Source organism: Phocoena phocoena, chromosome 17 (assembly GCF_963924675.1).
Source record: "Phocoena phocoena chromosome 17, mPhoPho1.1, whole genome shotgun sequence".
Lineage (NCBI taxonomy): Eukaryota > Metazoa > Chordata > Mammalia > Artiodactyla > Phocoenidae > Phocoena > Phocoena phocoena.
The window spans coordinates 13,924,086-13,947,984 of record NC_089235.1 but is presented as its reverse complement, the minus strand read 5'-3'; the positions used below and the strand labels follow the sequence as shown (position 1 = coordinate 13,947,984).

The window sequence follows — 23,899 nt, the reverse complement described above, 5'->3', positions numbered from 1 at the left end:
CTCAATCAGCTCTCTTCTCCTCTACTGAGAAACACTCCCTTAGAAAGAGTAAAGGATGCTCTTCACCTTTCACCCGCAAGCTACTTTCTCAGATGCAAGTGGGAGACAGAAAACCTAAGACACCCAGTCTCTATTGTCTGTCACATTTCTGTGTGATGATCTGGAAAGTGTGATCACATTTCTTCAATGACAGACTTCTTCAAACGGAAATATCCAACATAACGTGCTCCATTTGGAGAAGAGGAAAGAAAACACAATACAATAATTTTAATAAATGGGAAAGGAGGCACAATGGTTAATGTTTTATCTCTGATATTTTTTTATGTAATCTCCAGGGATGGATCATTCACGTTAACACACATGAAAGATCGGTTTGTGAAGCTGAGTTGTCTGAATGGACTTCCATCCATTTCCAGCACAAATATCTACGTGCAAGCTGAACATTAGTTATTTACACCATGATGAAAGACCAAGAGAAAAAAATCCATTTTTTAATGTTGAGTGGAGAATGTTTAGCCAGCACATCCTTTGTCTAGTCCAGTGTTCAGAAGCTTCTGCTTGCCCGGTTCCTTGGAGAGTCTCCTCATTCTTCTCCAGCTGGGGGCGGAGGCTCGCACAGCTTGTACAGCCTACAAAAGGCATGGGAAGGTGTGACAACAGCCCGGCATATTGACATTGCTTGACATGTTTTTATTTGTTTAACAAATACATTGACAATAATTTCTTGGTTTGGGAGTCAGTCACGATCATGTCACCAATTTCACTAAAACTTGCCTGTGCATTAGCAAACTCCAAAATTCCGGTTCTGTTATTACAAAACACCAACGTCTCTTTGCACATCTAGATGCCTATTGATGCTGCCGCTTTTACACCAGCTGCTTCTGTTGCAGTGCTGCCAACCCAGGCTGCTCACCTTGCTGGTAGCAAAAGTGACTCTCCGAATTCTAGGAGATAATTACCATCATGTCTATCACGATTATCTTGTAGCAAGACAGCATCTACCTCTTACGGGTTACTGATTTTCTGACTTGTCTTAGAAATTTGCTTCCTTCTGTGCCATCCTGGGGGTGCTGGCAGCTGGTCATGGCTAGGCCGATGTGGCACAGTCCTGAGGTCTGAATATCAAGGCACGATTACCTGGTGTCTCCTAAGGAATACCTGTCCAGCTCTGCCCACACTGTCACTCATCTGTCAATAGAATCAGGTGGAGATTCAAGTGGACTAAGGAATCCATTGGAACTGGCAGAGATGCTCCAAGATGCTCTCTCTTTGCATCGCAGGTCTAGTTTTTTGAAACCATACGGCATGAAGGCAAAGCTCAGGGGACTGAACTAGTAGGATTATACAAGTTCTAGTGGTCCACGTTTCTCTGAATGGTTGAATCCTAACTCCAGAACTCAAATAAAGGGGGATATAACCACTGCAATGGTAATACCCAGGGCACACCCACTATTAAGGCAGAACCTGAGAGAATACAAGCTGATCTAAGGTGGCTGGTTGTAAGCCCGTAGTCCTCAGGAATGCCCGCGGCCACGCTGGTCCTACTTCAGAGCTTTGTCTGATGATCTAAAAATTTAAGGTGCAGATTTCAACTTTGCTCCATTTTAAAAGCACTCCAAACCCAGGACTTGCTGCAGTGACTCACTCTTTTACAGATGAAATTGAACACACTTTAAATGAGTTGTTGACAAATTTATCAAATTTTAAATTTCCTCTCCCTTCCACATTTAATCCCATGGTCATTCGAAATCAAAGGGGAGAGAATGAAAAGGATTTAATATCGAGTTAGAAACCTTGTTAACAAAATGAACTGTCCTACTCTGGAAACACAGAGAAGTTACCGCCTTTGGAGTCTGGAAGGTGGTTAATACTGTACATGTCATCTCCATGGAAGAAAATGAACGCTGAAATGAGGACATCTCACATCAGAAAACTTATTTCATCCTTCCCGGAGAAAAGAATACGCTAAACTGAGCTGATATTCTTAAAAGCTGCTTTTGCAGCTGAAGGATATGGTGTTGCTTCAAATTGCGTTCCCAGTGCTGGAATAATAGAATGATGGGAAAGTTCTTCTCCTCTTTTATTTCTATCATTTTATTTCCCTGAAAGTGCTGCTTAATGAGTGAAGAGGCACAGTGAACTTAGGTAGAACAGGAACAGTCAGCTGGGTGGCAAATGTCCTAAGCCTTGAGATCTGGGCTAAGACGTCACTTTCCATTACCTTGCACTGCGTGTTTCCACACAGCGTAACTAATGCCACTGGGTAGAGCAGTCTTTGCAATATCTGTCTCGCAAGTTGGAGAAAAGGCTACGCCCTGTGATCACCTAATAAAGTACCGCAGAGCTGGGCAGATGCGGCTTTTGGGGGAGGCTTCTTGGAAGTAACTCAGGGTTATCTGAGTTCAGACACATCTGTCATGGAAATGGTGGGGCTTCGGGAATTGAGCACAGGCAGATGAAGTTTGTAAGTCAAATGTAATAGGTACGAGTTGGACTTCTGCTCTCTGCGGAGGCATCTGCTTTTTGTCAGCTAAAGAGTTAGGTCACGGGAGTACTTTGCCCAACATTTTGGAGCCCCTGCCGTATTCACATCCCACTCGTGCACATCGGGCCCTGCACGAAACACGTTTGTTTCTGGGTCCACTTTCTCCTTTTCCTGTTGGGCTCAGGCAGCCATCCTGGAGCTGGTATTTCCAGCCCCAATTTAAGTCTGCAGAGAATAGAACTTTCCAACTTCAGTCTATAGATCATGCCCTTCATCATTCTACATGGCACAAATAACACCCGTGTTAAAGGAGACCACAAAGTGAATGCCTCTATTCAAGGCTAAATTATCAATAACACTCTGACCCAAGGCAGTTCTCCCAATTCAACAGAGGGCAAAAACTGTCTCAGAGAAGATAAATAACCTGACTAAATAAGGTCACCTGGCAGGAACGGGCCCCAAAGTCATTTTTTTCACTTTTAACCACTACAATATGCTGTCTCCCAAGTATGTAAATAAAGGAAATCAAATTTTCATTACACAGTAGTTTCCAAAGTGTGTAATGCAATAGAAAATAAGACCAGGGCGCCATTACACCTGGAATGTAATATCTGGTTCTTGGTGAAGATATGTTCATTGTTCTGGCCAGTCAATATATGCTAGTTACAAGGAGGAGGAACCTCATTTGTATCAAAAACATCTCCACATGGATGCCCAGCTGCACTTTACTGCCATACCACCAAGTCAAGCTCATCATCTTTCCCACACACGCTCTTTCTCCTCCATCTACTATCTCAGTGACTAGAACCTTTCACCATTGTCATCCAAGCCAAAGATTTGGTGGTCCTCCTACAGTCTTCCTCTTCACTAACCTCCTACATCCAATTAGTGTCCAAAGCATCTGCTGCCTTCAGTCTTAGTTGTTCCCAAATGGCTCCTCCTAATGTTGCCAGACATAAATTCTAAAATCCAAATCTTCCAGAAAGATTGTTCATTAATGGCTCCTTATTGTCTTCAAGTTAAAATCAAGACTCTTCAATATCTTGCACAAGTCTCTTCCTGATCCAGTCCCTGCCTATGTCTCCAGCCTCACCCTGCATCATTCTTAAATCACATCCAACCATCAGTCATAGAGATCTAGGTGTAGTTCTCAGAACGTGACGTGTTCTCTAGGCATCGGTGTCACTGCATCAGCTGAGGAAGACATTGATTACCATGCTGACTGGGGAAGGAATACTCTGCAACCCCTCCCCTCCATCCTTACGCTGAGTTATGTGCCCCTTCTCTGTGTTCCCATGGCAATCTGTGCCATTCCTGTGATGGTTCTTTTTTTTAAATTGAAGTACAGTTGCTTTACAGTATTGTGTTAGTTTAAGGGGTAGAGCATAGTGATTCAGTATTTTTGTGGATTTATTCCATTATAGGTTATTACAAGATAATGGGTGTAGTTCCCTGTGCTATACAATAAATCCTTGTTGTTTATCTATTTTATATATAGTATTTGTATCTATAATCCTGTATGTCTAATTTGTCCCTCCCTCTTCCCTCTCCTCTTTGGTAGCCACAAGTTTGTTTTCTATGTCTGTGAGTCTCATTCTGTTTTATATACATATTCATTTGTATTATCTTTTAGATTCCACATGTAAGTGATATCACATAGTATTTGTCTTTCTCTGTATGACTAATTTCACTCAGCATAACATTCTCTAGGTCCACCCACATGGTTGCAAATGGCAGAATTTCATTCTTTTTTATGGCTGAGTAATATTCCAATGTGTGTGTGTGTGTGTGTGTGTGTGTGTGTGTATACACACACACACACACACACATATACCACATCTTCTTAAGTCAGTTTGTCTGTTGATGGGCATGGGTTGATTCCATGTCTCGCTATTGTAAATAGCGCTGCTATGAACATTGGGGTGCATATATCTTTTCGAATTAGTGTTTTCGTTTTTTCCAGATACATGCCCAGCAGTGAAATTGCTGGATCATATGGTAGTTCCACTTTAGTTTTTTAAGGAACCTCCATACTGTTTTTCATAGTGGCTGCACTGTCATGGTTTTTATCACACACACACACACACTGTACACTAGTTTCATTTTATTCAGTTGTTGCTCTGTGACACCTCCCTGACTGGTAGAGGGGATTATGTCTTTATCCCTAGCTTTTATCAAAGTGCCTGACATCTACAAACACACAGCAGAAATTCAATATATGTTTGCTGAGTGAGTTTTTTAAAAATGAAAGGCAGTGAATGGAGAAAGGAAAACTATAATAGAGATTCGTTGGGGATATGAGTCAAATACTATGTCAGTCAGAGACAGCAAACTTTATCTCCGTGAAGATGTTTCCAGAAACATTACCTGAGTCTTGCCTTGGAGGGCCTGGCCTTGAGAGACAAATGCGTTCACTTCGCTCTCTTTGGGATAGGAATCCTGGTTACCAGATGGGAGGGATCCCAGATGCTCTGTGGTCCTTAGCATCCTCTCTGCACCTTCACAGAGTGTTTCTCACTTTCTCCCTCTTCTTGTGGCTGTGTTTCACTCATCCCTCTTTAACTGAAAGTTCCTTGAGGGCTGGAACTATTTCTGTCTCATGCTTACATTCTCCACGGGGCACAGCAGAAGGCTTTTCATTTCTTAGGTCCTCATTAGAAATGTTTGTAGAATGAATGAAGGCATAACTAAAATTGAAAAATTACTCTAGATTTCTCTCTCAGGGCTGTTACCCCCTTGTAAAATATGTCAACTTTAGAACTGGCAGGTTTTATTGTGTTTCAAGTGTTCGAAACGTAACCCAATAAAAAACAAAGTGAGCTCATCAGTTTCTTTTCTCACGTCGAGCTTGCACATTGGTTTATTGATCAGGATGCTTACGTCTTATCCCCACTGTTTATTAGTGTTTATAAGCCCCAGCTAAGAAGATCTCGCTGAGCCATTACATTGTTTTCTTATTGGAATTTTAAAGCTTCACTGGGTTTATTATCCAAATATACCATGACTGCTAAGGTGCTGGAGAGATAATGCCTATGTGAAATGATTCTTTAGCAACAGAAAGTCTTAGACTCTAATCTCATCAACTATGAAAGGTAACATTAGCAAGACTTGAGGATGAAAGAGAGTTAGGAGCCAGCACTGAAAATAAATGCGATTAGAATATGAGCACTCCATCTACTTTCAGGGGGAAAATATTTTCCCTTTTGCAAGTACTTTCACTGCCCACATAGTTTTTCAGAATGAAATAGAACTTCATAAATGCTGCAGTCATCAATCTCACCCTGGTAGTTGCTTTGTAAATAGAAACAAAGAGTGTCTCATCTGTGACAGTGCTTGGAGGGGGCTACTTTTTGTTAAAATGCAAATGTAGAAAAACAACCAAATGTAAAAGAAATTATTTAACTTTGTCCTACTTCAAGATAGATGGCTGCCTACCCTAATGTCACCAGGGAAGTCAAATCTTTGATGGCTGTTCCCATGCTTATTTATTTTAAAGGTGGATTACAGTCCTTTCTTATGATGATACGTGCACTGTGAACATTTGGTAGAATAACGAACCAAAAGCTCATTCATTCATTCATTCATTCATGCATTCTTGAAATCAGTTCAAATATTCTATGTAGGCACAAAAAGAACATTCCCTGCCTCTAAAGCATTCTTATTCAGGTCAGGCAGAGAGACATGGAACGATACACGGCAACACATCAAGGCTATAATGGATCAATATACAAGATGCTAAGGGAACACAGAGAGGAAGAAAACTCAACCAAAGCTTCAAGGAGAAAATGGTACCTAAGTTGGGTTTTGCGCTTATGTAGCAGTCTTTCATACAGACACAGATGGGACAGGTGATCATGCCAGAGGGAACAGCACATGCGATCAGAGAAGTATAAATGGAAATGGCATCTTGGTGGCTTGGCACAGTTGGAATACAAATTTCAGTAGTACTTGTGTAGATTTTTGTTTTTGAATTCATGAAGGAACTTGAAAAATAGAATCATGTTGATAATGTTACCTCTAAGTTTGCTTCACCTAAAATTTCATTTAATATGAGAGCATTTAAGCCTAATCACATTTTGCCACCGAATGCTTACAAGGCTGATTTCCATGAGTATATTCAGTACGACACTGGGTGTATCGTGGGGTCGTTGCATTAGCTTTAAGTGACACTGTCTGGGAAATGGTGGCAAGTCCTCTGGGAAAGAGCAGACATGGGGAGTCACTCACCTCGGAGCAGACTGTGGGGTCCGGTCCCTGACTCCCAAATTCTTTGCTGTGTTCTGAACTCTTGCCCCCTGAAAGAAGTAAGGACAATCACTTCTAGCTCTGCATTGTATTACAAACCATTTAACATACCATTAACATTTGAGTGTAGAGTATTGATTGCAACAATATATTTATATTTAACATCAAGAGAGACTGGATGAGGAGAAAGAAATCGTCATCTGAGCATTTTCAGAATTAATGCTTTTAAGAATCAAAATACACTGATGTATTGTTTCAAAGGACTGATACTTATTTCAAAAGCCATCTAAATCATTTCAAAGTAAGGTAAAACGACAGCTTCCTGTTTACTATCTCATCTGTGTCTTTATTAAATATTTAAGCAATTAACTTTTGAGACACTGAAACCAGGAAAGGAGCAGACTAGAAATACCTGCTCTGTGTCCCCACTTTCCTGGAACAGAAATCACAGTTCTATCATATGCATACAGCCTGTTTTGTCCTTAGCTGAATATTTAGCTATTTTAAACTTCATAGTATTTATCAAGAAAATCTTTCCTTAAACAGTTTAAAGCAATTTCTGGATGAGGCATATGCATGTGGATCTCTGAAATATAAGAATTCTGCCTCAAAGTTTATAGTACAAAGATAAAACGCTTTAGCAATGAAAAAGTCTTTGCAAATCTGTCAAGTTCATAAATATTCATTGTTCAGTTCCTAAGGGGAATGAGTTACTACATAGAAGCAAACACCAGGGTTTGGGGCTGAGTCTAAATGGAGGAGAGTGGTTTAAAAAACCCAAAACTCTCTCCCTGCTACTAAATTCTGATGGATGGGAAGGGAAGAAAGAAAAGGAGAAAAGAAAGAAAGAAAAAGAAAAGAGTATATTCTCTCAAGATGGACCAAATAAAGGAAAGCAAATAGGGAAAAGGGGATGTGTATGGCAAAAAAACAGATGGGAAGAAATTTAGGAACTGCAATTATGAAGTTAAAAAACCCTCTTTATTTTGAAGTAATTTTAGACTTAGAGAAAAGTTTACAAGCAGAACAGAGAGGTCACATACTTTACCCACCAGGTAAACTCCCTCTAATTTTAACCCTTCACTTAATCACAGTATAATGATCAAAACCAGGAAATGCTATTAGCTAAGCTGCATGTCTTATTCACATTTCCCCATTTTCCTCCACTGATGTCTTCCTTTTCTATCCCAGAATCCAATCCAGGATCCCACACTGCATTTTGTCTTTGTATCTTCATGGTCTCCTCCAATCTGGGACAATTCCTCAGGCTCCCTTGGTCTTTCATGACCTTAATACTTGGCATGAGTACTGGTCATTGTTTTGCAGAATGTTTCTCATTTTGGGTTTGCCAGATGTCTCCTTATGATTAGATAGAAGATCTGTATTTTGGGCAAGAAAATCACAGAAGTGATGCTGTATCTTCTTAATGCGTCATATCACCGAGGCTGATCATAATCACATCATATAATGTCCAGATGCCTTGTCACCAGTGACATTAACTCTCATCACTTGGGTAAGGTTGTGTCCACCAGATTTTTCCACTGTAAATCACCAGCTTTCTTTTTGTACTTAATAAATCTGTTGTGAGAGAAACTGTGAGATTATGCCCATATCCTGCTTCTCTTCAAACTCGTGCTCACTGATTTTAGCCTTTACTGGTGCCTCTTGCCCGCATCAATACCACTGTAGTGTTCGTGAACTGGAATGCTTCTGTAAAGAAGAGCTATCCCTTCTCCCCAAACTATTTATGTATTCAAGTATTTATTTAAATCAGTATGGATTCATGGCTATTTATTTTATCCTATGATTATAATCCAACATTTTTATTATAAGTAACATTTTGTTCAAATTGCTCCAGTTTTGGCCGCTGGGAGCTCCTTCAGTTTGCTTCTCATGTCCTGTTCATAGAACCACCATCATTTTTGATGATGTTTATTTTCTGTTTATTTTCTGGAACCTCAAGATGCTCCAGGCTCATCTTTCCTGTCTCAGCTGGGAATTAACCTCTTCACCAAGAATCCCTGGCTCTTTTTTTTTTTTTTTTTTTGAATAGATCTTTACTGGAGAATAATTGCTTCACAATACGGTGTTGGTTTCTGTTGCACACAAAAGTGAAACAGCTGTATGCATACATATGTCTCCATGTGCCCTCCCTCTTGAGCCTCCCTCCCACCCTCCCTATCCCACCCCTCTAGGTCATCGCAAAGCACCGAGCTGTTCTCCCTGTGCTATGCAGCTGCTTCCCACTAGCTATCTATTTTACATTCGGTAGTGTATATATGTCGATGCTACTCTCACTTTGCCCCAGCTTGCCCCTCCCACCTTGTGTCCTCAAGCTCATTTTCTATGTCTACATCTTTATTCCTGCCCTGCAACTAGGTTCATCAGTACCATTTTTTTTCTTTAGATTCCATATACATGCGTTAGCATATGGTATTTGTTTTTCTTTTTCTGACTTACTTCACTCTGTATGAAAGGCTCTAGAGCCATCCACATCACTACAAATAACTCAATTTCATTTCTTTTTATGGCTGAGTAATGTTCCTTTGTATGTATGTGCCATATCTTCTTTATCCATTCATCTGTCGATGGACACTTAGGTTGCTTCCATGTCCTGGCTATTGTAAATAGTGCTACAATGAACACTGTGGTACATGTCTCTTTTTGAATTATGGTTTTCTCAGGGTATATGCCCAGTAGTGGGATATACTGAGTCATACGGTAGTTCTATTTTTAGTTTTTTAAGGAACCTCCATACTGTTTTCCATAGTGGTTGTATCAATTTACATTCCCACCAACAGTGCAAGAGGGTTCCCTTTTCACCACACCCTTTCCAGCATTTATTATTTTTAGATTTTTTGATAATGGCCATTCTGACCGGCAAGAGGTGATACCTCATTGTAGTTTTGATTTGCATTTCTCTAATGATTAGTGATGTTGAGCATCTTTTCATGTGCCTCTTGGCCAACTGTATGTCTTCCTTGGCGAAATGTCTATTTAGGTCTTTTGCCCATTTTTTAATTGGATTTTTTGTTTTTTTGATATTGAGCTTCATGAGCTGCCTGTATATTTTGGAGATTAATCCTTTGTCTGTTGTTTCATTTGCATATATTTTCTCCCATTCTGATGGTTGTCTTTTTGTCCTATTTATGGTTTCCTTTGCTGTGTAAAAGCTTTTAAGTTTAAATAAGTCCCATTTGTTTACTTTTGCTTTTATTTCCGTTACTCTAGGAGGTGGGTCAAAAAAGATCTTGCTGTGGTTTATGTAAAAGAGTGTTTTTCCTATGTTTTCCTCTAAGAGTTTTATAGTGTCTGACCTTACGTTTAGGTCTTTAATCCATTTGGAGTTTACTTTTTCTATGGTGTTAGGTAGTGTTCTAATTTCGTTCTTTTACATGTAGCTGTCCAGTTTTCCCAGCACCACTTACTGAAGAGACTGTCTTTTCTCCATTGTATGTTCTTGCCTCCTTTGTCATAAATTAGGTACCCACATGTGCATGGGTTTATCTCTGGGCATTCTATCCTGTTCCATAGATCTATATTTCTGTTTTTTGTGCCAACCATACTGTCTTGATTACTGTAGCTTTGTGGTATAGTTTGAAGTTGGGGAGCCTGATTTCTCCATTTTTTTTTTCTCAAGATTGCTTTGGCTATTTGGGGTCTTTTGTGTTTCTATATGAATTGTAAACTTTTTTGTTCTAATTCTGTGAAGAATGCCATTGGTAGTTTGATAGGGATTGCATTGAATCCATAGATCGCTTTGGGTAGTAGAGTCATTTTCACAATATTGATTCTTCCAATCCAAGAACATGGTATATTTCTCCATCTGTTTATGTCATCTTTCATCAGTGTTTTATAGTTTTCTAAGTACAAGTCTTTTGCCTCCTTAGGCAGGTTTATTCCTAGGTATTTTATTCTTTTTCCTGCAATGGTAAATAGGAATGTTTCCTTAATTTCTCTCTCTGACTTTTTGTTGTTGGTATATAGGAATGCCAGAGATTTCTGTGCATTAATTTTGTATCCTGCAACCTTACCAAATTCATTGATTAGTTCTAGTAGTTTTCTGGTGGCATCTTTAGGATTTTCTATGTATAGTATCATGTCATCTGCAAACAGTGACAGTTTTACTTTTTCTTTTCCAATTTATATTCCTTTTATTTCTTCTTCTTCTCTGATTGCTGTAGCTAGGACTTCCAAATTTATGTTGAATAACAGTGGCGAGAGTGGACATCCTTGTCTTGTTCCTGATCTTAGTGGAAATGCTTTCAGTTTTTCACAATTGAGTATAATGCTTGCTGTGGGTTTGTCATATGTGGCCTTTATTATGTTGAGGTAGGTTCCTTCTATGCCCATTTTCTGAAGAATTTTTATTATAAATGGGTGTTGAATTTTGTCAAAAGCGTTTTCTGCATCTACTGAGATGATCATATGGTTTTTATTCCTTAATTTGTTAATATGGTGTATCATGTTGATTGATTTGCATATATTGAAGAATCCTTGCATTCCTGGGATAAATCCCACTTGATCATGGTGTATGATCCTTTTAATGTTCTATTGGATTCTGTTTACTAGTATTTTGTTCAGGATTTTTGCAACTATGTTCATCAGTGATATTGGTCTATAGCTTTCTCTTTTTCTGGTTTTGGTATCAAGGTGATGCTGGCTTCGTAATGAATTTGGGAGTGTTTCTCCCTCTGCAATTTTTTGGAAGAGTTTGAGAAGGATCAGTGTTAGCTCTTCTCTAAATGTTTGATAGAATTCGCCTGTGAAGCCATCTGGTCCTGGACTTTTGTTTGTTGTAAGATTTTAAATTACAGTTTCAATTTCAGTGCTTGTGATAGGTCTGTTTATATTTTCTAATTCTTCCTGGTTCAGTCTTGGAAAATTGTACCTTTCCAAGAATTTGTCCATTTCTTCGTGCTTGTCCATTTTACTGGCATAGAGTTGTTTGTAGTAGTCTCTTGAGTAGTCTCTTATAATCTTTTGTATTTCTGTGGTGTCAGTTGTGATTTCTCCTAATTTTATTGATTTGTGTCCTCTCCCTTTTTTTCTTGATGAGTCTGGTTAAGCGTTTATCAATTTTGTTTATCTTCTCAGAGAACATGCTTTTAGTTTTATTGATCTTTGCTATTGTTTTCTTCGTTTCTATTTCATTTATTTCTGCTCTGATCTTTATGATTTCTTTCCTTCTACAGACTTTGGGTTTTCTTTGTTCTTCTTTCTCTAGCTGTTTTAAGTGTAGGGTTAGATTGTTTATTTGAGATTTTTCTTGTTTCTTGAGGTGTGATTGAATTGCTATAAACTTCCCTCTTAGAACTGCTTCTGCTGTGTCCCATAGGTTTTGGGTCATCGTGTTTTCACTGTCATTTGTTTCTATGTATTTTTTAATTTCTTCTTTGATTTCTTCAGTGATCTCTTGATTATTTAGTAGCACACTGTTTAGCCTCCATGTATTTGTGTTTTTTACAGTTTTTTCCTGTAATTGATGTCCAATCTCAGAGTGTTGTGGTCAGAAAAGATGCTTCATATGATTTCAATTTTCTTAAATTTTCCGAGGCTTGATTTGTGACCCAAGATATGATCTATCCTGGAGAATGTTCCATGTGCAGTTGAAAAGAAAGTGTATTCTGCCACTTTTGGGTGGAATGTTCTGTAAATATCAGTTAAATCTATCTGGTCTATTGTGTCCTTTAAAGCTTGTGTTTCCTTATTTATTTTCATTTTGGATGATCTGTCTGTTGGTGTAAGTGGGGTGTTAAAGTCCCCTACTATTATTGTGTTACTGTCAATTTCTCCTTTCATGGTTGTTAGCATTTGCCTTATGTACCGAGGTGTTCCTGTGTTGGGTGCGTAAACAATTTATAATTGTTATATCTTCTTCTTGGATTGATCCTTTGATCATTATGTAGTGTCCCTCCTTATCTCTTGTATCAGTCTTTATTTTGAAGTCTATTTTATCTGATATGAGTATTGCTACTCCAGCTTTCTTTTGATTTCCATTTGCATGCAATATCTTTTTCCATCCCTTCACTTTCAGTCTGGATGTGTCCCTAGGTCTGAACTGGGTCTGTTGCAGACAGCATATACATGGGTCTTCTTTTTGTATCCATTCAGCCAGTCTGTGTCTTTTTGTTGGGGCATTTAATCCATTTACATTCAAGGTTATTATTGATATGTATGTTCCTATTACCATCTTCTTAATTGTTTTGGGTTTGTTTTTGTGGGTCTTTTTCTTCTGTTGTGTCCCGCCCCCCCCCCCCCCCCCCACCAGAGAACTTGCTTTAGCATTTGTTGTAAAGCTGGTTTGGTGGTGCTGAATTCTCTTAGCTTTTTCTTGCCTGAAAAGCTTTTGATTTCTCCATCAAATCTGAATGAGATCCTTGGTGGGTAGAGTAATCTCGGTTGTAGGTTTTTCTCTTTCATCATTTTAAGTATATCCTGCCACTCCCTTCTGGCCTGCAGAGTTTCTGCTGAAAACTCAGCTGATAACTTTATGGTGATTCCTTTGTATGTTATTTTTTGTTTTTCCCTTGCTGCTTTTAATATTTTTTCTTTGAATTTAATTTTTTGTTAGTTTGATTAATATGTATCTTGGTGTGTTTTCCCTAGGGTTTATCTTGTATGGGACTCTCTGTGCTTCCTGGACTTGGGTGACTATTTCCTTTCCCATGGTAGGGATGTTTTCGACTATAATCTCTTCATATATTTTCTCAGACACTTTCTTTTTCTCTTCTTCTTCTGGGACCCCTATAATTCAAGTGTTGGTACATTTAGTGTAGTCCCAGAGGTCTCTGAGATTGTCTTCAATTCTTTTCATTTTTTTTTTCTTTATTCTGCTCCTTGGCAACTATTTCCACCATTTTGTTTTCCAGCTCACTTATTTGTTCTTCTGCCTCAGTTATTCTGTTATTGATTCCTTCTAGTGTATTTTTCATTTCAGTTATTGTGTTGTTCATCTCTGTTTGTTTATTCTTTAGTTCTTCTAGAGCTTTGTTAAACATTTCTTGTATTTTCTCAATCTGTACCTCCATTCTATTTCTGAGATTCTGGATCATCTTTACTATCATTACTCTGAATTCTTTTTCAGGTAGATTGCCTAGTTCCTCTTCATTTATTTGGTCTTGTAGGTTTTTACCTTGCTTCTTCATCTGTGACATATCTTTTTGCCATCTCATTTTTTTTTTTATGAGTGGAATTGTGTTCCTGTCTTACTGGTTGTTTTGCCTGAGACTTCCAACACTGGAGTTTGTAGGCTATTGGATAGAGCTGGGTCTTGGTGATGAGATGAGGACCTCTGTGAAACCTCACTCCGATGAATATTCTGTGGGGTCTGAGGTCCTCTGTTAATCCAGTGGTTTGGACTCAGAGCTCCCACTGCAAGAGCTTCGGCCCCACCCCCGGCTCATGAACCAAGATCCCGCAAGCCACATGGGATGGCAAAAAAATAAAATAAATAACAATAACAAAGTAAAAAGTAAAATTAGACTAGGAAACTAACAGATATGTTAGAAAGAATATAAAAATAAAGATGAATCAACAACTGTAACGTACAACAGTACCACAATAATAACAAAAGAGGGGGAGGGAAAAGAAAAAAAACGGGGGGAAGGCCTTGGCTGTGGAGGGCGGGGTCTAAGCAAAGGTGAGGTTTGGGTGGTGGGCGGGGCATATACTTAAAAGACCTTCCAGGCTGGAAAAGGCCCTGAGGGCTGTGGGGGGGGCGGGGTGCTTAGGCTCAAGAAACAGAAGCAGCCAGGCGTGCCCCCCACCCCTGGTCTCAGAGGGCTGGGGACCTCACCTCGGCGCCTAGCAGGCTCCCTGGGCCCAAGTGGATGGGGTAAACACCCTCCATTCTTCTCCCGCTCCTCCTGGAGGGCACCTCCTGTGTGCCTCTCCTGATGTCCCCGGCCTCAGAGGCACCGATCCTGTCTGGCCTCCACTTCTCCTCCCCCCTTATTCCTCCCACATCCTACCGGTTCATTTGGGGGTTCCTCCTGTCTCCTTAGGCCTCAGGGTCTCCCACCAATGGCTAGCAGGCACCCTAGTTGTGGGGAGATGCTAACTCGGCGTCTTATCACACCGCCCGAATCCCTAGCACTTTTTTTTTTTTTTTGCGGTACGCAGGCCTCTCACTGTTGTGGCCTCTCCCATTGTGGAGCATAGGCTCCGGACGTGCAGGCTCAGCGGCCATGACTCACAGGCCTAGCCGCTCCGCGGCATGTGGGATCTTCCCGGACCAGGGCGGCACGAACCCATGTCCCCTGCATCGGCAGGCACACTCTCAACCACTGCACCACCAGGGAAGGCCCTCCCTAGCTCTTTTTAATGGAGAATGATATTTAGAACTCAAGATCTGGACAGTGGGTATGCCCATTACTACTACTGGTGTGTAACTGCTTCTAGGTCTTCTCAGTGAGCTGAGCTAGTTGATTAGTGTAAACGTACTCAAACATCTATATTTCTTTCTACATCTATCTATATCTCTGTGCGTATGTGTGTATGTGTCCATGCATTCAAGCTGATACTTCTGGTTCCAATCCAGTACCCCAGGGTTCATTCTAAATTCCAGGCTTCTCCCTTTCCTTATTTGTAACTTCTTTCTCAGACAGTAAGAAACCTGACTCTCAATATTCACAATATACTTACTTATTTGTTCAGTCCTACCAAAGACATTAATAACTAGTTTTAGAATCTCTAAATCGTATCCCTGTGAGAAACAGATTTACTAACTGGAATATGGTATTTCTATATAATTATTTTTGTCTTTAGTCTCATGGTGTTCCATTAAATAATTTCTAGAAAGATTTTTGCTTAAAAGATTTCAAATAAAATTGAAGCTCATCATGCTGAACACATCTGCTGGTATACTCCATTTGGAATTCAGCCGTATAATTCTTCTTATACTCAATGTGCCAGCGACTTGCATTTTTACACCTTGCTCGTGGTTTCCCTCTACTAAACACCCTCTCTGTCCTTTTCCCTACATGTCTGCACCACATTTATCCTCCAAGGCCCAAATCAATTATTGGCTGGTCATTCACTGTATTAGGTGCTGTTTTAAATGCATTCAGTATTCAAGCCTCAAAACAACAGTATGAAGCAAGCATTATACCATTATGATCTTTGTCTTAATAATGAGGAAACGAAGCAACAGAGAAGCTAAGAGTCTTGCCTCAAATCACTAGAGCTGGGATTCAAGCTGAGGGTGCGTGGCCCTAGAATCTGTGCTCTTGGCTACTATCACATATTTACTTTCTGCATGAAGCCTTTTTCTAGTTCTCCTAGGTAGAACTAATTCATTGCCTAAACATCACTTAGCATTTCCTCTATACTGCGTATTAATGTAGAAACCAGTGATACCATCATGACATACACTCGGTGTCCCAGCCATTCAGGGGCTCCTCACAGTCTACTCGTTTACTTGTTCCCTGTTTTACGTCCTCACGCACTGAGGTTGTGCACCCCGGAGAGCACTTGCCTGTGGGTGCACCATGATGATGTGCCCACACATGTCCGCCATGAGGCTAGGCAAGAAGCTGATCATCCTTGGTCTTTGTCCTCAGTGCTCACTATAAAGCCCTGATACTGGAGGTCAGGAGACAGGATTCTTCAGAATGCAAATTTTTATTAAAAAGGTCAGAAAAGAATTTGGGGTAGACTTCTACCAAAAAATACTTGGAACATATAATTTAGAGGATAGGAGACTTTAAGCTTATAATGTAAATCAGAGCTTCTACCTCAAACCATTTGTGGTTTCTTTGGCCACGCTGCACGGCATGCAGGATCTTAGTTCCCCAACCACGGATCGAACCCGTGCCTCCTGCATTGGAAGCACGGAGTTTTAACCACTGGACCTCCAGTGAAGTCCTCAAACCATTTATTAATCGTATCAGTTGGTTATGTAAAAATGCTGCCTAGGATTACTATAATCATTACCCACAAATTGCATGGGGCATAGTACCTTTCCCTTCTTTTATCTTTTCTTCTAACTCAACCAGATAATTAAAACAACTCTATTAAAACTACATACATGAAATCTGTTCATGAAAACTATACAGCTGGCCTCCGTATTTGTGGGCTTTGCATCTGCAGATTCAATCAACTGTATCATTGATCCACAGTTGGTTGAATCCATGGATGTGAATCCATGGACTCAAAACCCGTGGATATGGGGGGCCAACTGTATTCATTGTGCTCCTCCACCATTTTTTGTAAAGGACTTAAGCATCCAAGGACTTGTTATCTGTAGGGGCTCCTGGAACCAAACCGTGGCAGATATGGAGGGAGGTCTACACTGCAATTAGAAATAAGAACAGTAAATCATGCTGAAAAGCTACTTGCTCTTCAAAAAGAAACTAAAGATCTTAGAAAATATTATTCATTAACCAGGTAAGCATTCTAACCGTTCTGTCTCTGGAAAGCTGAATCTAAACGATTAAAAGACAGAAGGGTCAGAAAAGTTAGAGTTTTGACTCACACTTGTGTTCGAACTACTCAGATCCCACGTGGGTAAGAGTTGGCTTGTAGACTGGATCCCAGCCATTAATCCCACTGCCTGTAACTGCTGAATACTTGAAAGAGAATTGGCCACAGAAGGAATATTGCAAAAATCTCCTCTGGGCACCAGTCCACCCCAATTTCTATGAAAAGAGGACCCAAGGCTCCATGATCTTTCACAAAGAAGGCAGAAATCAGGTCTTTGTCTGAGAACCACTTGGAGGTGTCATAACTTGTAGCAGAGAAACAAGCAACAAAGGTAGGAAGCTACCCATCCTAAATGGATTTATTAACAAAAAAGAGGAGGGAGTGATAAACACTGAAAAATACTGCAGTTTAGAAATCAACTTACAAACTTCCTAAGTTTTCAGTCTTTTAAAATTATACTTTATAAATATATAAGATATATTAATAACTATAATTAACTAATAATCATTTATTGTTAATTAATATACAAATAAACTTTAAAGAGGCTTGAACAAGTTAAATAAGTCATTAAGGCCTAGGTAATATTGTTTTTACTTTTCCCATCTTTATTTTATCTATCTCAGTTTTCAGTTGTAAGAAATTAAAGGTTTTGATTATTCAAATCCATGTAGTAAGAATGTGTATGTAGCCAGCTCATAATGACCTCTTTACTGGATTATTCTTAAAAAGATCAATTATCGGGGCTTCCCTGGTAGCACAGTGGTTAAGAATCCGCCTCCCAATGCAGGGGACATGGGTTTGAGTCCCGGTCCGGGAAGATGCCACATGCTGCGGAGCAACTAAGCCCATGCGCTGCAACTACTGAGCCCGCGTCACACAACTACTGAAGCCCGTGTTCCTAGAGCCCGTGCTCTGCAACAAGAGAGGCTGCCTCAATGAGAAGTCCACACAACTGCAATGAAGAGTAGCCCCCACTCGACGCAACTAAAGAAAGCCCGCACAGAGCAACGAAGACCCGACACAACCATAAATAAATTAATAACTAAATAAATAACTTTATTAAAAAAGAAGAAAAAAAGATCAATTATCAGTCTCTTAGTCTTCCCTTGGAGAGGGCTCCTCCAAGTCTTACTGCAAACTCACTATAACAGCAACAGAGTGAAACAGAAAGCTTAATCTCTTGCTGTATGCTTTAGCACCCAAATCCCAACCCTGATATGGATAATCACAAGTTTACTTTGATCTACTTTTTTAAAACCAAATTTGAATATCTACCCAAAAAATCCTTCCCAAACCTGCTGGTATTTGCATCTGTATTTGCCCTTTTCCAGCCGAACCACACTGTGTCATGTGCTTCTCACGGATCTGACCTTTACTTAGCAAATCCCTCTTGGACCTTCTGAGATCTTGGTTTTCAATATTCAGCTCTGCAGTTCTCAACCCGAAGCACCAACGTACACGTGCTTGCTCTACCTCATCTCTGCAGACCCCAGGCTGGGCACTGGCCTCACTCAGGACTGTTTCCATGAATCATTCTTTTGACTTGGTTGACATTCTGTAGTGTAATCTTGGGAGCAAATCTATAGGGATTTATATGTTTGCTTGAGAGTTATACATTAAGTCTTTAGTAAATAAAGCAGACATAATTACAAAAGCATATCTTAAAAATTAAGTCATTCACTATCACTGGATAATTCAAACCCAATCAGCAAGTAGAGAGATTTGTTAAATCAATTTTCTGAGGTAGCCCTAATAAAAGGTGGAAGAATAAAATATAAAATTGATGTCTTTTAACTTCTTTTGTCTCTCTACTGACTTGTGTTTTTTTCTACTAGATTAAGCACATTTTCCTAATAATCGGTACATTGGAGGTTAGTGCATTTTTGTTAGCCTTTTAAAGAATCTTAAGGGTTCAAAACCAAACTACCACACTTAAAATACTACTGAGCTATTGTACAGAAAGTTCAGGGAATTCTCCGGTGGTCCAGTGGTCAGGACTCCGAGCTTTCACTGCTGAGGGCGCAGGTTCAATCCCCAGTCAGGGAACTAAGATCCCGCAAGCCATGGGGCACAGCCAAAAAAAAGAAAGTTCATTCACTTTGTAAGAGTGTATTCTCACCTACAAGTACTTCAGTGACCTAAAGATAGTCCAAAGGCAGCTCTTCATCTTCTGCAGGAAAATTTGAGGTACGTGCTTTATCTTCAGAATAAGGCACAAACGTCTTAGCATGGTACGGAAGTCCCTTCGAGATCTCCAGAAGCAAGCAGGGCCCTCAACTCTGTCCTCTTCCTCCTTGCCCCTCCCCCTTCCCCAGTCTATTCCCCAGCCTTCCTAAATCACCTGCCTTTCCCAAAAAATGTCACATGTCCTTCTTTTTTAAAATTAATTAATTAATTAATTTATTTATTTTTGGCTGCATTGGGTCTTCGTTGCTGTGCGTGGGCTTTCTCTAGTTGCGGCGCGTGGATTTCTCATTGCGGTGGCTTCTCTTGTTGCAGAGCACGGGTTCCAGAGTGCAGGCTCAGTAGTTGTGTCTCACGGGCTCTAGAGCGCAAGCTCAGTAGTTGTGGCGCACGGGCTTAGTTGCTCTGCGGCATGCGGGAGCTTCCTGGACCAGGGCTGGAACCTGTGTCCCCTGCATTGGCAGGCGGATTCTTAACCACTGCGCCACCAAGGAAGCCCATATGTCCTTCTATCTTGTAGTTTACGCTGCCCCAAATCCACTCCTGTCCATTTGCCTGGCCACCTCCCTGTCTTCCATCAGGTTACCTCTTAGACTTCCCTTTTCTCAGGTTGTCTAAGCTTCTTGGAGAACCCTCAGAGAGATGCCTGTGTGGTCTTCTTCCCCGGGAATCAGTGTTTCTTGTTAACCACTCACTTTCTGAGCCTGGAAAAGTGCCTGCCACATCCAGGTACCTGTCAGACACCTGATAAATGAACCAAGGAACCTTCAAATCCAGGGCGTGAGAAACAACTTCCTAAAATGTGTTGTGAGACTCACCTGCTTCCGCATCACATCTGTAGCCTGCATGATGTAGCAAGGAGGCAGTCCGTGGCTTCTGGCCAGAATGATGGCCTGCTCCAGGGTCACGCTCAGGGTGCACCTGCGGGCAAAGGCAAGGGCAAGTCAGACTCCACCGGTTCCCGTTAAGCTCTTCAAGACATCTGGGGCTGCTAATGAAGGGTGGAACAGTATGCCTCCTGGGAGAAGTACTCATTTTTCCCTGGGTATCTCCCATGTACTCATGAGGTACCCATGTTAATAAACTTCTGTCGTTTTTCTCTTGGTAATCTGTCTTTTGTTACAGGGGTCTCAACTGAGAAGTCAGAAGAGTAGAGGAAAAATTATATTTCCTCTCCCACGTGAATTTCAAAATCAAACAGCACCAGCCAAGTTCAAAACGACTAGACAATAGACCACTGATTTTTCTACACAGAACACCTGTTTAAAAATAGATTATAGAGGTACACTGCTGGGGTCCTAAATTAAGTATTTAAGTTGAAAACAAACCCATAATGAACTCTGTTGAGGAGAGAGTTTATACACAGAAAATTAAGCAGAATTATAATAAATTTTATCGTTAGATATGAATCTTTACTGGTATTTCACATAATTTAAAAGAAATGACTTACTAATATCTTTCATTCATGTTTACATATTCATAGTTAATAGAATTATACTGATTTATACCCGATATCTTAGAAAAAAGTGAAATTAATATTCACTAAGGTCAGAATTTTTTTTAAAAAGTGTGTTTCTTGGACCCAATCCAAAAGACTAACATTTTGAAAAGGAAATTTTAATGAGTTATTCAGCAATGTGGTGCCCGGAGCAGCCCCAAAGAAAATTCAGAATTCAGCACCCAAATTCAGTGATTGGTGAGCCTTGGTCCTCTTCCTTCCCTTTAGGGCATTTCTTCCACATTTTTCTCTATAGCAACTCATAGGGAGCTAAGAACCCTCTACATTTGATAATATTTTCAGGTGCTGGTCTCTGAATTGTTGTTTTAGGGGTACCTTCTGCATACATTCCATAAAAATGTTTGTTACTTTTTTTTAGATGTTTTGCCTAACATCTATATTAGTGGATTTTGTTTCACTTCATTTTTCAATTTATTAGTATTTTGATTTTTTTTCTCCATTTTTGCAATTACCTCTCTGTGGTTCGGTATTTTACAAATGTATTTTTCTAGATCTGTTTAGTTTTTCCCTACAAATGAAAGTTCTACAGTGCAATTATATATGAGGAATGTCGAACTCATTTATCCCTGGTTGTGAGGCTGTACCACAGAAGCCCAGTACACCTGGCAGATTCAGATACTGATGATTTGCAAAAAAGAGAAACGGATTTAAAAGATTACTGCTGTAGTTTTAGAAAGAACCTGACAAAATGCAACTTTACTATTACAATAATTGCATTCTAAGGAGAAACACGATCAGTTCCATTGGCTGTTAAATGACGTGAAAAGCAGCTTCCTCGTTAACATTGACAGAGAACTCTTTAGAAAGCATTAAGAACACATATTCACATGGGCTAAAGTTTTATAATTAACTTCTAGTAGTATACGATGTTTATAAATATTTAATGTACGAGTCTGACAATAATATAAAATTGTATATTACATGTACCTGCATGCATATGCCAATGCAAGCCAAGAGCTATAACTGACAGTTCATGTTCAAAAAATATCAAATTTTTACAAAGCATTTAATTGTCAGCTAACTCAACACACCATAACCTTTTTCTCCTCCTTAAGGTCTCCTCTACTCCAATTTTAAGTCCTTATGGATCTTAACATTTTAATCAATAATGCTCATTGCACCAGCTGAATGAAGCCAAGAAAAAAATCTTGATCTTTTTCTAATCATACTGAAATATGTCTCTGCTTCCTGATAAAGCCTCACTTGCCCTCATCAACTTACAACAAACACTTACTCATTGTGAAGGACCTTTAACAGGAAGCCTGTAATTTTTATCCATTTTCTTAACCTTTTTAAACTGATTTATTTCTCTCTACTTCAAGCTGTAGTAAATAGCAGTACAGCAGCAAATTATCTGCCAGAGACTTTAAAAGATTTTACTGTAATCTCCTGATCAATCAACGTGGCCCGTAACATGCTCTCGGACAGGATACCTCAAAGTGTCACACCTTTAGAACCAATCACATGTACATCATCTAATAGAAAAATCTAGCTTAAAATGGATACATAAGTTTTATTTCACCATCATATCAAGAGAAGATGGCTTCGTCTATACTTGCCTTTTTGTACTAACTACTGTGTATATTCCAATTAGGTCCCACCATTAATTTGAAATTTTTAAAAAGTGAAAAAATTTAAAAGAGACAGCCAGGTCAATGAGAGAAATATTGCCTATTCGATTCACAGTTGATTTATCCAATGGAGAAGTAACAGCTCTGCTTAGGGTATACTCCTGAGAACGTGCACTTGACAGGGCTGCAAAATTATGCAGAAATTGTGCATTTCCTCATAGAAAGAAAAAAGGAAAGGGTCAATACACCTGTGCTTATAATGAATAAATCTTCTTGACATATTTCATATTAAAAACAGATCCCACATCACTCAGGGATTTAGCATAGTTTTAATATGATAAATGTAACCTGTGGCCAATGGGTCCAATTTAATTTGAAAAGCACTTTGATTTGGCAATGCTATGGAAGAGTCACAAAGAGGTAACTTTCTATTCATCCACTCATTCAACAAATATTTTTGAGTGTCTACTTTGTAACTACAAGTACCATTAAGTGCTGGCAGAAGTAATTTACTTTCAAGCTAAAATCGTTGACTTTCGGAGTCCCCTTTTCACAGGATCCCTAGCAACCTGTTCACATAGTCATATGCTTTTACAGATTTGCAAAAGCCAAATGTTTTGACTGCAAATGGTTATGACTGCTGTCTTTTTATGGCCCAGCTTTCCTCTGTCATGTTCTGGAATGTTCCAATGGCCATAGTTCTTTCTGGAACTGAGCTAAAGGAAGTAGAATTAGGGATCCATTTAGGCTAGGTTTACTGGGACCTATGGATATGATTCACAGTCACTTATAGTTAGGTTATTACAATATCCTAGTGTAGGAATGGACTCCAGAGTATTCCCACTGCGCATTGTACAGACTCAGCCAAGGTTGAAAAGGACGTGCAGGGCCCAAGGCTGTAATGCAATGTGTTCGTATCCTGGTGCACCCAGGACTCTGTGTGGTGCAGGAGAAACAAGGTTGGAATGTATAGAGCCAGATGCTACTCTGTGGAATATTCTTCCAATACATTATGGTCCTCATGCTAAAGATCTGGAGGTTTTCATATTTGACAACAATTTTTAAATTTAAAATAATGTTGATGTTGAAATGTGTTGTCAATTCTTCCGTAAGATTATGATGTTATTAGATTATGATAATTACATGAAGTTCATGACAAACTTCCACCAACATCTCCTTCATAAACTGGGGTTTGGTTGAAATAGAGTTCACATGACTATCATTTGGCACTTGCTAGTATGATTCTCTGTGATTTTTATTTCATATGTTTGTCCCAACTGATCCTAGAACACCCGGTATCAACTTTATTTTGTGTCGAACTGTAGAGCTTAGGGTCAGGAAAAGCATGTGAAATGGTCTCCTGTTTGCCAGTCCTGTTTCTCGATGCCAGGGGGCTGCAATGAGCAATAACCGACACCCCCTCCCTCCCTCCCTCAACTCAGTCTCACTGGAGAGACAAAGCTTAGTTTT

At 39.7% G+C, this 23,899-nt stretch overlaps 1 protein-coding gene across 1 annotated transcript in view; it reads right to left on the bottom strand.

The window, feature by feature from the left end:
• Positions 1-236: 236 nt before the first annotated feature.
• The window catches only part of PREX2 (phosphatidylinositol-3,4,5-trisphosphate dependent Rac exchange factor 2), a 284,172-nt gene continuing 260,509 nt past the window's right edge, over positions 237-23,899 (bottom strand). The window contains exons 38-40 of the mRNA XM_065895649.1: positions 20,158-20,260; positions 6,713-6,780; positions 237-629 (exon numbers count right to left, since the gene is read on the bottom strand). Coding sequence (XP_065751721.1) covers positions 584-629; positions 6,713-6,780; positions 20,158-20,260 — 217 coding nt within the window. The 3' untranslated portion in view covers positions 237-583. The remainder of the gene's footprint in view (positions 630-6,712; positions 6,781-20,157; positions 20,261-23,899) is intronic.